Here is a 16,059-nt window from a genome sequence, read left to right as displayed (position 1 = left end):
ATTTAAATTGTAATCTCATTGATCAATGTCTCAACCAAATATTACCCAATTATCCACGTTGAAATGACGTGGTGTGCCCAGTGGGTTGTTATGAGGTGTAATGGATCATGTTGAATGGATATCAAAACAGTCTGGCAAAATTACGTCCTGCAGTGCTGGCTATACGATCTCTGATGGTGGATTGAGCACTGTGCTCAACCATGCCTGCCAAAACAGGTTAAACTGGCAAATGATCAGATACATAAATCAGTGTTAAATATGAAAATACTCCTGAAGAAGTGATCTAATTCTGCACTGGACAGGATTTGAAACACCATAATAGTGTTTAGAAGCTTTGGAAAGACGAAACAACACCAAAACTGAAGGTATCGAATTCTACCGTAAACAGAACTCGAAACACTAAAATAATGTGTTCAACCTTTCCGGTAGGGCTCCCAGTCCCTGGCAAGGTGTTGCACAACACTTGATTTAAGTGGTGTTACAACACACCCTGTAATGTTTCAAAACATCTCATTGTGATGTGTTTCAGTAATCCAGCAAAGTTAAAGTTTTGTCTCTTTCGCGTTGGTGGCAGCTCAGTTGGGGGGAGTTTTTCGACAGGTTTTAAAATTCTTTTTTTTGCAGTTTTCCCATTTCTATTCCAATTCTCTTATTTCTACACACCCTGTAATGTTTCAAAACATCTCATTGTGATGTGTTTCAGTAATCCAGCAAAGTTAAAGTTTTGTCTCTTTCGCGTTGGTGGCAGCTCAGTTGGGGGGAGTTTTTCGACAGGTTTTAAAATTCTTTTTTTTGCAGTTTTCCCATTTCTATTCCAATTCTCTTATTTCTACACACCCTGTAATGTTTCAAAACATCTCATTGTGATGTGTTTCAGTAATCCAGCAAAGTTAAAGTTTTGTCTCTTTCGCGTTGGTGGCAGCTCAGTTGGGGGGAGTTTTTCGACAGGTTTTAAAATTATTTTTTTTGCAGTTTTCCCATTTCTATTCCAATTCTCTTATTTCTTTTTTTCAAAAAAAATGTCTTCAAACATCTCAACAGTTAGACGGTCTGCGCTTCAGCCTGTTGAGGAAGACGGAGATGGATGAAGTGAAGGAGCCAACAGGGGAAGGTCATCATGACAACCATTCCTTGCTAAGAGGCGTGACATCACCACCATTCGAACACATATTGGGGAAAATAATCATGCCGAGTCACCAACAGTAGACCGAAACGTTCAAATCAAAACCTGTCTCTCTTCTGTACACAACACAATCACCTCAATTTGGAGAAGGCAGACTGGAAAAATAGCTCTACCCATTTCCCTTCAAATGAAGTAAAACCCACTTTCATATGGTAGAATGGACTGTTCAATAAATTGATGTGGGATGAGGCTTAGACTAGAGGACTGTGTAGGGTAGGGAACAGGTGATGAGGTATTTTTGCATCTCCTACGGAGTCATCACCATGAAGGCTTGCCAGGCTTCACACATGATTTAAGAGGCTAATCTTGTGATGGTTCAGCTTCTGATTATGTGTCACAACCAAAGTCTCTCCCTGCATATCAATGATTCAAATCACAGAAGCATGACTTTATTTTCATCCTCTCCAATACTGCCATCTGTTGGCCACACAGGTTGGCTTCAGCACCATGTGGCCAAGGATGATGTTGTTGCAAAAATAGATATTAGTCAGCCACAGCATCTTTCATTAGCCGTAGGCTTTGATCTGCATACAGGTTGCTATGGAAATTCCTTTATCAAAAGATTCTATCGCTATGGTAACACAGAATTAGACATTTTGCTAGCAATCAAGCTTTGCTTTGTACTGTCAACACGACACAAGCCAGATACAGCTGAACAGTCAAAACAGCTGTCAACAAACAACCCATCTGTCAGCTGCTTGATTGAACAACGATGGCAGAGTGGAGGGACTATATCAAAGCCACTCTGAAGGAGAAGTTTGTGGAGGACGTAGCCATCGTTGGCCTGTACGACAACAAGGCCGTGTGGGCCTCCAAGCCTGGAGGTGTCCTGGCTGCCATCTGCCCACCGGAGGTGGAGGCTCTGGTGGGCAAAGACAGAGGAAGTCTCCTGCAGGAGGGGGTCAGCGTTGGAGGTCGGAAGATGGCAGTGATACGAGACCATATGACAGGTCCTGAGACAGAGATCCTATTCATTGACATCCGGACCAAAGGCAGCGAGAGCTTGGCTCTCACGGTTGCCCTGACGACCAAGGCTCTGGTGTTTGTGATGGGAAAACGAGGGGTGCATGGCGGCATAGTCAACAAGAAGGTGTGTGACATGGCCAAGTACCTCCGCGAGAGGGGTGTGTGACAATCTCCATCCATATACTGGACCACTGAATCAGGAGGCAGTGGATGGGCTTTCCTGCCTTCAAAATATCTTTCTCTAAAGGTCCGGTGCAGCCGTTTTATCTCAATATCAAATAAATTCAGGGGAACAATTAAATACCGTACTTTGATTGATTTTAATTAAAATGGTCAAAAATCATTAAAAAAAATAGCTTCTTAGCAAAGAGCAATTCCTCAAGCAAGAATGTTGCTAGGACTGTCTGGGAGTGGTCTGAGTGGTGAGGGGGAAATTGAAAACTATCTGTTATTGGCAGAGAGGTTTGGAACTCTCTTTCTTGTTTCTCTATGAACTAATTTACTGCCTGGCGATGTCACCAGGAAGGCCAAAACTACATCCCAACGAAACAGGCTGAAATTCCAGGTGGTATTTTCATGCAGGTGTTAAATTAAAATGGCATTATGATAATTTGATCAATATCACAGTATTACTCCAACCTCATAGTGTGGAAATACAGTTGAAGTCGGAAGTTTACATACACTTAGGTTGGAGTCATTAAAACTTGTTTTTCAACCACTTCACAACTTTCTTGTTAACAAACTATAGTTTTGGCAAGTCGGTTAGGACATCTACTTTCTGCATGACACAAGTAATTTTTCCAAACAATTGTTTACAGACAGATTATTTCACTTGTAATTCACTGTATCGCAATTCCAGTGGGTCAGAAGTTTACATACACTAAGTTGACTGTGCCTTTAAACAGCTTGGAAAATCCCAGAAAATTATGTCATGGCTTTAGAAGTTTCTGATAGGCTAATTGACATCATTTGAGTCAATTGGAGGTGTACCTGTGGATGTATTTCAAGGCCTACATTCAAACTTAGTGCCTCTGCTTGACATCATGGGGAATCAAAAGAAATCAGCCAAGACCTCAGAAAAAATATTGTAGACCTCCACAAGTCTGGTTCATCCTTGGGAGCAATTTCCAAGTGCCTGAAGGTACCAAGTTCATCTGTATAAACAATAGTACGCAAGTATACACACCATGGGACAACGCAGACATCATACCGCTCAGGAAGGAGACGTGTTCTGTCTCCTAGAGATTAATGTACTTTGGTGCGAAAAGGGCAAATCAATCCCAGAACAACAGCAAAGGACCTTGTGAAGATGCTGGAGGAAACAGGTACAAAAGTATCTGTATCCACAGTAAAATGAGTCCTATATTGACATAACCTGAAAGGGCGCTCAGCAAGGAAGAAGCCATTGCTCCAAAACCGCCATAAAAAATCCAGACTGTGGTTTTCAACTGCACTTGGGGACAAATATCGTACTTTTTGGAGAAATGTCATCTGGTCTGATGAAACAAAAATGTAACTGTTTGGCCTTAATGACCATCGTTATGTTTGGAGGAAAAAGGGGGAGGCTTGCAAGCCGAAGAACACCATCCCCACCGTGAAGCATGGGGGTGGCAGCATCATGTTGTGGGGGTGTTTGCTGCAGGAGGGACTGGTGCCCTTCACAAAATAGATGGCATCATGAGGCAGGAAAATTATGTTGATATATTGAAGCAACATCTCAAGACATCAGTCAGGAAGTTAAAGCTTGGTCGTAAATGGGTCTTCCAAATGGACAATGACCCCAAGCATACTTCCAAAGTTGTGGCAAAATGGCTTAAGGACAACAAAGTCAAGGTATTGGAGTGGCCATGACAAAGCCCTGACCTCAATTCCTATAGAAATTTTGTGAGCAGAAATGAAAAAGAGTGTGTGAGCAAGAAGGCCTACAAACCTGACTCAGTTACACCATCTCTGTCAGGAGGAATGGACCAACATTTACCCAACTTATTGTGGGAAGCTTGTGGAAGGCTACCGGAAATGTTTGACCCAAGTTAAACAATTGAAAGGCAATGCTACCAAATACTAATTGAGTGTATGTAAACTTCTGACCCTCTGGGAATGTGATTTAAGAAATAAATCATTCTCTCAATTATTATTCTGACATTTCACATTCTTAAAATAAAGAATGTGAACTGACCTAAGACAGGGAATTTGTACTTGGATTAAATGTCAGGAATTGTGAAAAACTGAGTTTAAATGTATTTGGCTAAGATGTATGTAAACTTCTGACTTGAACTGGGCGGCAAGGTAGCCTTGTGGTTGGCGCATTGGACTAGTAACCAAAAAGTTGCATGTTCAAATCCCCGCGCTGACAAAGTACAAATCTGTCGTTCTGCCCCTGAACAGGCAGTTAACCCACTGTTCCTAGGCCGTCATTGAAAATAAGAATTAGTTCTTAACTGACTTGCCTGGTTAAATAAAGGTACAACATATATATATATATTAGATATAGGAAAGTCATGTTTTTGATTGCACTGGGCCTTTAAAAACTCTGAGGTGTTCCATGAGCAGGAGTGATTGAATATGATTTTGACGCTTATACTTGACCAAGGGTTTGAAACCAAATAGACTGAGAAGCAAATATGACTAACGCTTTTAATGTAAAAAAAAATCTCAAAATCTCAAAACACAAATACTTGTACAATACACACATACTTTATACATACGCTACTCTGGTGTTTACCGAACTGACTGACTGACTCAAACAAAATTATTACATCTTTATGTCAATATGTGTAATATTATAAATAGGAAAACACAGAGACTCTCCAAGTGAAGCTTCCAGACATGGGGTAAAACAGAAATGACAGGATATGGACATAATGCTAATTGAAGTACATTTGATCATTTTATTACAGCATATTCACATAGGGCATATTTGTAAATATATAAAAAAAACTTTCCTTAAAATTCTAGGGCCAGTATTCATCTTTCATTGGAGCACCATTTAAAATAATACCTCACACACACACACATTGCAGTAATAAAATAACCAGACAGTGTAAAAATACAATATTTGGGTATGTTTCTCTATGGTGAAAATGAGAATTGATACAGTAGGGCTGGTAGTTTATTTCTTCTTATTTACAATGTTGTTGCAAATCCAGTTCATGCCATCCTGTGGTGATCGAAAACAGAGCAGAGTGAGAAGGAAAATATGGTTACATTCAAATCTCATCAGCAGGGACATTTTGGTACATGTTCAGGTGTTTTCGGTCATTCTGATTAGTGCTACACAAACCTTCAGGAAGAATATACTGATTTCCTGATTCTAATATGCACCTCAACCAGTCAATCATTTGGTCTAATTCCAGTTTAACAGTACTGACCTGTACTCCCTCCCCTGACACTGCTGAGCAGGCTTGGATCTGCCACTGGCGGTCCCGGTACGTGTGCAGGTTGAGTCCCTCAGCGATCTCACTGGCGGGTGAGGCCGTGGCCAGGTCCTGCTTATTGGCAAAGATGAGCACTGGCACACCCTTTAAGTTCTCCTCATCGATCAGCTCTTCCAGCTCCTAAAGAGAGAGCGAGAGAGAGAGACAGCAAGAGAGAAAGAGACAGCAAGAGAGAGAGCAAGAAAGAGAACTCAACGCACAGATACAGATCAGTGACAACTATGTAATTAGACATAATCAGACAATGAAATGGGGCTGTAATCAACAAGATAAGGCTGTGAATGTAATCACATCAGCTAGATAGCTATTACATACAGCTATTACAGACAGCTATTACATACAGCTATTACAGACAGCTATTACAGCTATGAGGTGTGCCATGCTTACCAGTCCCGTCTCCTCAAACCGCTTCTTGTCTGCGCTGTCTATGACATAGATCTGGAAGTCGGAAACAATGAACTATAAACATCTAAAAGAGCCAGGAGACATATAGTGATCAAAGGTATCATTTTGCCATAGCCATGACATATTTACTACATGCAATATCATCCTCTAGACCCACAGCATTCATATCATGGGACTGTTGCGCATAGTGGTTCTCCTTACCTTAATGAGCTACCATTGATCACAACATGAGGATCACGAGACAGAATGCAGTAGATCTGAATGACCCTGTTAGGTGCTCACCAGTAAGTCTGTGTTCTCAAGGTATTTCTTCCAGAAGGGACGGATCTTCCTCTGTCCTCCGATATCCCATACGTTCAGCTTCATGCCATGTGAGGCCACACTCTTAATGTTAAAGCCCTTGTGTCAAACACAAACCACGGGTTAGTACTGTATGACAGGGCATTTCATTAGAGAGCTGTTGTTGAGGACCTCTACCCAGCTAGCAGCTAAAATGATGAAATAAAGTCAAGTCAAGCCCACCATTCATCACTGTGATCTCAACCAAAAAATCTGTCAGAACAACAGGGAATGAACGAGACTTAAGACAGTTACACATAGACCTGTGAACAAAGGACAACCACAACAACAACTTTGCTCAACCAGGGTTGTGCTTTTCATGTCTAAGAGGAAGTGTTGTTCTGACATGGGCCACAGCCTTTTTCAGAACACTGCCTCTATCTGGCTCAGCAGTGAGAGGTTGTGTAACAACATGATCCCTCAGTAGAGACAGGCCTCAGCCTCATGCTACCAGCGTGCTACCTGCTGAGCCAATCCTTACCATCCTGCTTTCTCACTGGAGTCCACCCTGCTCTTTCACCTTTCCTCTACCTTATTCCCAACCCTGGTCCCAGAGGCCACGGCTACATTGGAGTCATTCTCTTTTGTCTGTGCCGGGGGTGATGTGATGTTTTGTTGATAGTACATTTACATCACATTTGAGTAATTTAGCAGACACTTTTATCCAGAGCGACTTACAGGTAATATATTTATCTTAAGACATCTAGGTGAGACAACCAAATATCACAGTCGTGGTGTAAGTGCATTTCTTCTCAATAAAGCTGCAAAATAATCAGCAAAATCAGTGGTGGTAGGAAAAGACAAGTGCAAGTGTGGAGTAATACTATAGCTGTGTATATGCGTGAATGTGATGGTGTCGTACATGCTGTGAGAGTAAGAGAGAGCAAGAGAGAGAGGGAGAGAGAGGGGGGGGAGAGAGAGAGAGTGTGTATCGGTGTGTGTACGTGTTTTACTATACTTGTGAGTACCAGAAGTCCTCAAAAGAAAAGTTTTGCTGGTCCTCACCTGTAAAAACGCTATTCTATTCTTAAGGGTTAGGTTTAGGGTTAGGTTTAGAATTGGGGTTATGGTTAGGGTTAGGTTTAGATTTAGGGTTAGGGGTTAAGGTTAGGTTTAGGGAAAATAGGATTTTGAATGGGAATCAATTGTTGGTCCCCGGACAGTCCTCGCAAGTATAGTAAGACATAGTTGTGTGTGTGTGTGTGTGTGTGCATTGTATGTCTGTGTGTATGTCTGTGTGTGATGCCTTCTGACCTGTGTGGGTGTGATAGTGTTGATGTCTTCTGAGGCAAGGCTCTTCAGGAGGGTGGTCTTGCCTGCATTATCCAGACCCAGTAGAACTATCCTCAGCTCCACACTCTCTGTGGTCCCTTTCAACTTCTGAAGGACCGAGAGCAAGCCCTGAGGAAGACATAGTACAATTCAGTCAAATTCTGTTAATTTTATTACTACTTGACACCGTAGTTCATTTACCATAACATAACAATCCCAACACACTTGACTATGGAAAAGTTACAATTTATTCATCCGATTTGTAGCTAATGACAAAAAAAAACTCAGGTTTTGTATATTCTGATTGCATGATAGGCCCTAGTAGCCCCCTTTCTAGTGGCCACAAGTAGAGCATGCTCCACATCATTTACATAATCATCAGAGGGAAAAAACAGGAAGTACACAGATGGAGGGATTTTTTAATTATTGAACCTTTATTTAACTAGGCAAGTCAGTTAAGAACAAGTTCTTATTTACAATGATGGCCTACCCCGGCCAAACCCGGACGACGCTGGGCCAATTGTGCGCCGCCCTATCCCAATCACGGCCAGATGTGATACAGCCTGGAATCAAACCAGGGACTGTAGTGATGCCTCTTGCACTGAGATGCAATGCCTTAGACCACTGCGCCACCCGGGAATGACTGGCAACATTTCCATTCAGATCATTTCCATTCACTTAATGACATGCTGTGTGGTTTATGAGACAATCTACAGAAACCAAATTGCATTTTTCCCCCCCAGTAGGGTTCAGTACAACAAACACCTTGTTATGACACACACTGCATGTTTAGAACCTTTGTAAGCCCCTGACCTAAGAAATGAGGGCATGTTGTCAAAGCCTTGTCTCTTTGAAACAGTTGACTTACAGCACGATGACTCCCTTTCTCGCCCTCCCTTTCTATCTATCCCTCTTGCTCGCTGTCAGTGTCTCTCTCTCTCTCTCTCTCTCTCTTCCTCTCTTTCCCTATCACTCCTGTGTAAGCTTTAATCTGCCACTTCATTTAGAAAAGCAGTAGCGTTTATTTCGGCCCCATTAATGTAATAGCCTACTGACTAATATAATAAGATTAATGCATGTTGCACAAACAGACTCTCTGACTACTGAAAAGAATACCACAAACACACTCTCTGACTATTGAAAATAATACCACAAACAGACTCTCTGACTACTGAAAATAATACCACAAACACACTCTCTGACTACTGAAAATAATACCACAAACACACTCTCTGACTACTGAAAAGAATACCAGAAACACACTCTCTGACTACTGAAAAGAATACCACAAACAGACTCTCTGACTACTGAAAAGAATACCACAAACACACTCTCTGACTACTGAAAAGAATACCACAAACAGACTCTCTGACTACTGAAAAGAATACCACAAACAGATTTTCTGACTACTGAAATTAATACCACAAACAGACAGGTATATAAAAAAAAACATACCCAACGAGGACAATCACACACATAGAACATTCACCAACATTACCAGTAAGAGACTCTTTCCTGACAATGAGCACTTTTGCTTGTCACATTACATATACAATGAAATGTACAGTTAAGGCCAGATCCACTTATTCAACCAGTGACATTTTTTTACCAACCAGAGCCCAATTTGTTGAGTTATACATACAGATGAGACAGAACATTCATTACAAAATAAATTGCTAATACTCTTGTGGAGCTCACTCATATCAAGAGAACACTCCAATTATTTCCCGTCGGTCACACAAACACACGACGAGCCATTAGAAGCCTCCATATTAGGCCACATACCTTTGTAGCTTCTCCCATGGTGGTGTGTGTTGTGTGGTGTAGCCGATAGGCTGCAGCTACATTCTCTGCTAAACCCAACAGGTACGCCAACTGCTATCCAGGATAGGTCACCTGTTAGTTAGGGTGACAACAAGGCACCTGCTTTTGCCTCTTCCTCTTAAAAAACCCTAGTGTGTGTGTGACTAAGTGTGTGTGTGACGGTCGGCGAGTTGTCTCCCTACATTAGCTTGCTCAGCACTGTTGGGTCGGCGAAGAAGAAAAGTCAAAGAGGGGGAGGGGGGGTTTGGGACTAGGATTAGGAGACCGGAATTAGCCCTCGTCTTCTGTCCACAGTCACCCTCAACCCCCTCTCCCTCCCTCCCTCCGTCCATCCCTCCATCCCCACTTGGAGCTTTACTTGGATTATCTCTGAGCCACCTGCTAGTGAGGAAACTGAAGAAACAGCCTAACTGACACTCCACCACACACACGCACATGCACACACACACACACACACACACACACACACACACACACACACACACACACACACACACACACACACACGCGCACACACACGCACACACACGCACACACACGCACACACACACACACACACAAAATTAAGCCTGACTACCATATGGTACTGCAAACACATACCCACTGTCCTCTCTTCCCGCGCACAAACACATACAGTATTCACACTCACACCAAAACCTGTATAAATAAAGAGAGCACACACAGTGTCCCTATATGCAGGCAGTAGGATTACATGCAAAAGGCCCGAGAGAGGATTACAGCATTTCCTGGTGCTTTTACTCCACTGAATGGAGACGCTGTGCAGTAGGAGTGGCTAATCTGGTTGCTAAGAGCCCGTCGCTTGGTTACACAATAGAGCCGCCCTGGCCTGGCCAGGCCTCTTACACACACATACACACACACGCGCACACGCACACACACACTGAGTTAGAAAACTCTGATAGTCATATTTTCAAATCTTTACTTGTTTATTAAATGAAATGCAATTTCTCACAAGTGAGGGAACAAACACACATATTAGAAAGAGTTGTGGAGGGTGAAAATAATCTAGGCTGGAATTTAATACATTTACAAGAAAATAAACATTGTTATTCCTTTTTTAAAGTACTTTGAAAGTCTGGAATGAGACAGACAGAAATATCCAGGTTTGTTTGAGGACTTAACCTTTGTTTTCTGGCTCAAGGTAAAGTCTACTACATGCACAGATACAGATGCATAAACAAGTGAAAACTGAATGGGTATGTATGTTTCTCTGGGCCTGGTCAATAGCCAAATACATCTGTTTTGTGGTTTAATACCGGTAACAGGTATTATAAGATTTCAGGCCTCTGCACTGGCAGAGGCTGGAAATATCAATTGTGGCTACTCACTGTTAACAGAACATCTGACAACCCTACATTGTGTTCACACAAGCGCTCAAGGAAATTGACATTTGCAACATTTGTTCCATGTTGTTTGCTATCCACGGTTCTGAATCTCCGCTACTATTTGCTTATTTGTCGTGCCAAAAGGTATCATTAAGTGCAAACAGCCCAAACTGTTGCAAATTCCCCTGATAGCCAGGTGTAAGGAGAGAGAAAAGGACCAAAAAGCTGGCTGACATCTTTCAGTCAAAGGTAGACTAAGACTAATGTAATTTTGGTAACATTTTACTTGACACCCAGTGTCATAACACGTCATGACTCGGTCATAACCATGTCATAACCTGTCATAACACTGATCGTAACACTGTCATGACCCATATATTTACAGCTGTTGTGACATATATTGTGTTATTTTATGGCTGGTTATGAAACCTACATAAGAGTGTTAAAACACACATTTATTCAGTTTTTCACCTGCCAAGAGGTTTCCTTTTGTTTGAAGGTTTGTTCATTGTTTGTTGTTGTTGTTGTAATGTATTATTTGCAGTCATGTTTTTTTTTCTCCATCATATTTTAAATAACATAGAAAATACACTTTATACTCACTGTCATGAAGCATTATGACCTCCCTGTGTCACTCTACCTGGACTAACAAAATACACTTTATGTCACTGTCAAGAAGCATTATGACCACCTTAATCATATAGCTCAAGCTCGCAACAGAACCAGATTAAAAGAACACCTCACTGCACAAAGGGGACTGTGAAGAGACACAGACATCTACCTATATTGTACTGTAATTTACACTGTACTATGTATTTGTCCTAGATATTGTGTGTATGGACTGAAATGTAGGCTGTGTCTTACATTTTACATGTATGTAGTTAAGTCCTTGACTAATAATGTTATGTACTATGTCTTATGTCATGTTTCATGTGGATCCCAGGAAGAGTAGCTGATGCTTTTGCAGCGGCTAATGGGAACGCTAATACATATCAAAGATAAGACAGATAGGCCCTTATATCATCAGTCAAAAAGAGGGTGTCTTGTCCTGTTCCTGAAATCTGCTCCTGCATTCATCCCAGTCATTAGCAAGAGAGCATTGAGGTAGGTGTATGTCTGACATCAATGTGTGCTCCATTACAATGATAATTTAATATGGTCAATTTCAACCAAGAAATATAACAGAAACGTATTGTAGATATGTAGGCTATGGTGTAATTGAATGTCTTGCCTTGTGCGGTAGGTTTTGTGGGTTTTGACACTCTTATCTAGGTGTCATAATAACCAGCCATAAAATAACGCAATATATGTCACAACAGGCCGAAATATAAGTGTCACGACAGTGTTATGACCATATTATAACAGGGTATGTCAGCTATATACATATTATGACATGGTTATGACTGTAATTTTCACTAGGCTGTAACAATATGTTATCAGTCAGCCGACAGTGCTTCATAGACCTACATTAAAACTAGGCAACATCAACGAAACAGTGTGGTGACTTTGAAGGGACTTTATGTCGATTTAAGGCCTAGAAAAACGTGATTTCCTAGAGTTTCGAATAATACTGTGAATTTGTGAAAATTCTGATAATTCAATTTTTTTTTTTTTGTTTTGGCCCACCTGGTGACATCACCAGGCGGTAAATTAGTTAATAGACCAATAAGAAAGAGAGTTCCAAACCTCTCTGCCAATAACAGCACATTTTCAGTTTCCCCGCAAACACCTAGACCACTCCCAGACAGTCCTAGCAAAATTCTTGCTTGAGAAATTGCTCTTTGGTAAAAAGCTAATTTTGTATCTATTTTACCATTGTAATTTAAAGTAGTCACAGTAAGGTACTTCATTGTTACCCAGAAATGATTTGATATTGAGATAAAAACGTCTGCATTGGACCTTTAAATTGCAACAAATAGAGCAAGACACCGTTAGACACGTGTGTATGTTTCTCCATTTACAGTGAATCAGATTTTTATATGCTTTTAAAAAGCCTTTCCTGTTTTAACGGGAATACATGGATGCCCGGGAAAGGCTTGCAATTTTCTCAGGAAGAAAGGTTTTTGGGAAAAAGGAAAACCTACTCTGTTGTAATGGCGGTGTTCCGTAGGTTCTGAGTATTATGCTGCATCCTGGTCTTGGTCTTCGCTGTAGAGAGAAAAAAGAGAAATATATATATATATATATATATATATATATATATATATATATATATAGAGAGAGAGAGAGAGCGAGAGAGAGAGAGAGAGAGGGAGAGATGAAGAGATGGAGAGATGGAGAGAGAGCGAAAGAGCTTTCGTCACATGCAAAGTTACACATTTACGGTTGTTTTATTAATTGTTTCTCTTGTTGTGAATGATTCACCAAAGTCCTTCTTCAGCATGATCTTGATGCCCATGCCCAGGGCCAGGACCAGGACCAGCACCACAGCAGACACACCACAGATCACAATGATCACCACTGTCAGGTCTGACAGACAGAGAGACAGCACAGAGGGGGGACAGACAGAGCGACAGCCCAGTGGGAGACAGAGGAAGTAACACAGGGTGTTATTGCAATTCAGGAATTCTATTGAACACGTATTTTCTTTTGTAACTGTCACACCAGGCTCATTTGGTGAGCAGTAACTAAAAATAAATACCTTGACATCGACTGATCCATTTATGATCTGTTTTGCTAGCACAGACTGGAACATCTTCCGGGATTCCTCCAATGGCATTGAGGAAGGAGTACACCACATCTGTCATTGGCATCATCAATACGTTTACTGATGACGTCGTCCCCACAGTGACCGTACGTACATACCCCAACCAGAAGCCATGGATTACAGGAAACATCTGCACTGAGCTAAAGGCTAGAGCTGCCGCTTCAAGGAGCGGGACTTTAACCCGGAAGCTTATAAGAAATCCCGCTATGCCATCCGAAGAACCATCAAACAGGAAAAGCGTCAATACAGGACTAAGATCGAGACGTACTACACCGGCTCTGAGGCTCATCGAATGTGGCAGGGCCTGCAAACCATTACAGACTACAAAGGGAAGCACAGCCGAGGGCTGCCCAGTGACACAAGCCAACCGGATGAGCAAAACAAATTCAATGCTCGCTTCGAGGAAAATAACACTGAAACATGCATGAGAGCACTTCCGGATGAAAAGCGTGCCCTAAGTAAACAGACTGCTACTCAGTCCCAGAAGCTAGGATATGCATACAATAGATTTGGATAGAAAACACTCTAAAGTTTCCAAAACTGTTAAAATAATATCTGTGAGTATAACAGAACTGATTTGGCAGACGAAAACCTGAGAAAAATCCATCCAGGAAGTGGGATTTCTTTATGTTTGTAGTTTTCTATTGATTGCCATTACAGTATCCATTGACTTAGGACTCAAATTGCACTTCCTATGACTTCCACTAGATGTAAACAGTCTTTAGAAATTGTTTCAGGCTTGTATTCTGAAAAATGAGAGAGTAAGACCACTCTGAATGAGTGGACCCTACAGTGTCCCAGAGGTTTTCAATGCGCGCGACCGAGAGCGCACCTTTCTTGTTTACCTTTTATATTGACGACGTTATTGTCCGGTTGAAATATTGTCGATTAACTAGGCTAAAAACAACATGATGGTTGATTATAAACATGGTTTGACATGTTTCTACAAACTTTACGGATACTATTTGATTTTCCGTCTGCCTGTTGTGACTGCGTTTGAGCATGTGGATTACTGAACAAAACGTGCAAACAAAACTGAGGTTTTTGGATATAAACAGGGACTTAATCGAACATTAATAAACATTTATTGAGTAAATGGGAGTCTTGTGAGTGCAACAATATGAAGATCAACAAAGGTAAGTGATTAATTGTATTGCTATTTCTGACTTGTGAAACTCCTCTACTTGGCTGGTAACGGTTTGTAATGATTTTTCTGCTGGGCGCTGTTCTCAGATAATCACATGGTATGCTTCCGCCGTAAAGCCTTTTTGAAATCTGACACCGTAGTTGGATTAACAAGAAGTTAATCTTTAAACCGATGTATAACATTTGAATGTTTTATTCATTTTTATAATGAGTATTTCTGTTTTTGTATTTGGCGCTCTGCAATTTCACTGGATGTTGGCCAGGTGGGACGCTAGGTTTTAAGCAGACCACCATAGTGCATGTGCCCAAGAACACTAAGGTAACCTGACTAAATGACTACCGACCCGAAGCACTCACGTCTGTAGTCATGAAGTGCTTTGAAAGGCTGGTCATGGCTAACATCAGCACCATCATCACAGAAACCCTAGACCCACTCCAATTTGCATGCAGCCCCAACAGATCCACAGATGATGTAGTCTCTATTGAACTCCACACTGACCTTTCCCACCTGGACAAAAGGAACACCGATTTGAGAATTCTGTTCATTGACCACAGCTCAGCGTTCAACACCATAGTGCCCTCAAAGCTCATCAATAAGCTAAGGACCCTGGGACTAAACACCTCCCTCTGCAACTGGATCCTGGACTTCCTGACGGGCCACCCCAAGTGGTAAGGGTAGGTAACAACACATCCGTCACGCTGATCCTCAACACAGGCCCCCCTCAAGGGTGCGTGCTCAGCCCCCTCCTGTACTCCCTGTTCACTCATGACTGCACAGCCAGGCATGACTCCAACACCATCACTAAATTTGCTGATGACACAACAGTGGTAGGCCTGATCACCGACAACAATGAGACAGCCTATAGGGAGGAGGTCAGAGACCTAGTCGTGTGATGTCAGGACAACAACCGCTCCCTCAACGTGATCAAGACAAAGGAGATGATTGTGGACTAGAGGAAAAAGAGGACCGAGCACGACCCCATTCTCATCAATGGGGCTGCAGCGGAGCAGGTTGAGAGATTCAAGTTCCTTGGTGTCCACATCACCAACAAAATAACATGGTCCAAGCACACCATGACAGTTGTGAAGAGAGGACAACAAAACCTATTCCCTCTCAGGAGACTGAAAAGATTTGGCATGGGTCCTCAGATCTTCAAAATGTTCTACAGCGGCACCATCGAGAGCATCCTGACTGGTTGCACCATTGCCTGGTATGGCAACTGCTCGGCCTCTGACTGCAAGGCATTACAGAGGGTAGTGCAAATGGCCCTGTACATCACTGGGGCCAAGCTTCCTGCCATCCGGGACCTCTATACCAGGCGGTGTCAGAGGAAGGCCCTACAAATTGTCAAAGACTCCAGGCACCCTAGTCATAGACTGTTCTCTCTGCTAACACACGGCAAGCGGTACCGGAGCTCCAAGTCTAGGTCTAAACAG

The 16,059-nt window shown here is 42.0% G+C and overlaps 2 protein-coding genes across 2 annotated transcripts; one reads left to right on the top strand and one right to left on the bottom strand.

Annotated features, from left to right (window-relative positions):
* Window positions 1-1,760: 1,760 nt before the first annotated feature.
* On the top strand, window positions 1,761-2,450 carry LOC110488615 (profilin-3). Its single transcript, XM_021560894.3, has one exon. The coding sequence runs from the start codon at window positions 1,896-1,898 to the stop codon at window positions 2,313-2,315; it is 420 nt and encodes a 139-aa protein (XP_021416569.1). The 5' UTR covers window positions 1,761-1,895; the 3' UTR covers window positions 2,316-2,450.
* Window positions 2,451-4,769: 2,319 nt separating this feature from the next.
* On the bottom strand, window positions 4,770-9,808 carry LOC110488614 (ADP-ribosylation factor-like protein 3). The gene is made up of 6 exons (XM_036942742.2): window positions 9,385-9,808; window positions 7,582-7,728; window positions 6,271-6,387; window positions 5,971-6,021; window positions 5,518-5,703; window positions 4,770-5,306 (listed from the first exon to the last, which is right to left on the bottom strand). Exons 1-6 carry the CDS (start codon window positions 9,400-9,402, stop codon window positions 5,259-5,261), a joined length of 567 nt encoding a protein of 188 aa, XP_036798637.1. The 5' UTR covers window positions 9,403-9,808; the 3' UTR covers window positions 4,770-5,258.
* Between the last annotated feature and the right edge of the window lie 6,251 nt (window positions 9,809-16,059).

Source organism: Oncorhynchus mykiss, chromosome 14 (assembly GCF_057628025.1).
Source record: "Oncorhynchus mykiss isolate SJ-2025 chromosome 14, ASM5762802v1, whole genome shotgun sequence".
Taxonomy (NCBI): Eukaryota; Metazoa; Chordata; class Actinopteri; order Salmoniformes; family Salmonidae; genus Oncorhynchus; species Oncorhynchus mykiss.
The sequence above is the reverse complement of the archived record's forward strand: the minus strand, read 5'-3'. Positions and strand labels throughout refer to the sequence as shown.

Excerpts from the sequence above, each read along its gene's own strand:
- LOC110488615 (XM_021560894.3), top strand. The coding sequence starts at position 1,896 with ATGGCAGAGTGGAGGGACTATATCAAAGCCACTCTGAAGGAGAAGTTT.
- LOC110488614 (XM_036942742.2), bottom strand. Across the intron at positions 6,022-6,270 it reads TTGAGAACACAGACTTACTG|ATCTATGTCATAGACAGCGC; the intron begins GTGAGCACCTAA and ends TCCGACTTCCAG. Across the intron at positions 5,704-5,970 it reads GGTTTGAGGAGACGGGACTG|GAGCTGGAAGAGCTGATCGA; the intron begins GTAAGCATGGCA and ends CTCTCTCTTTAG.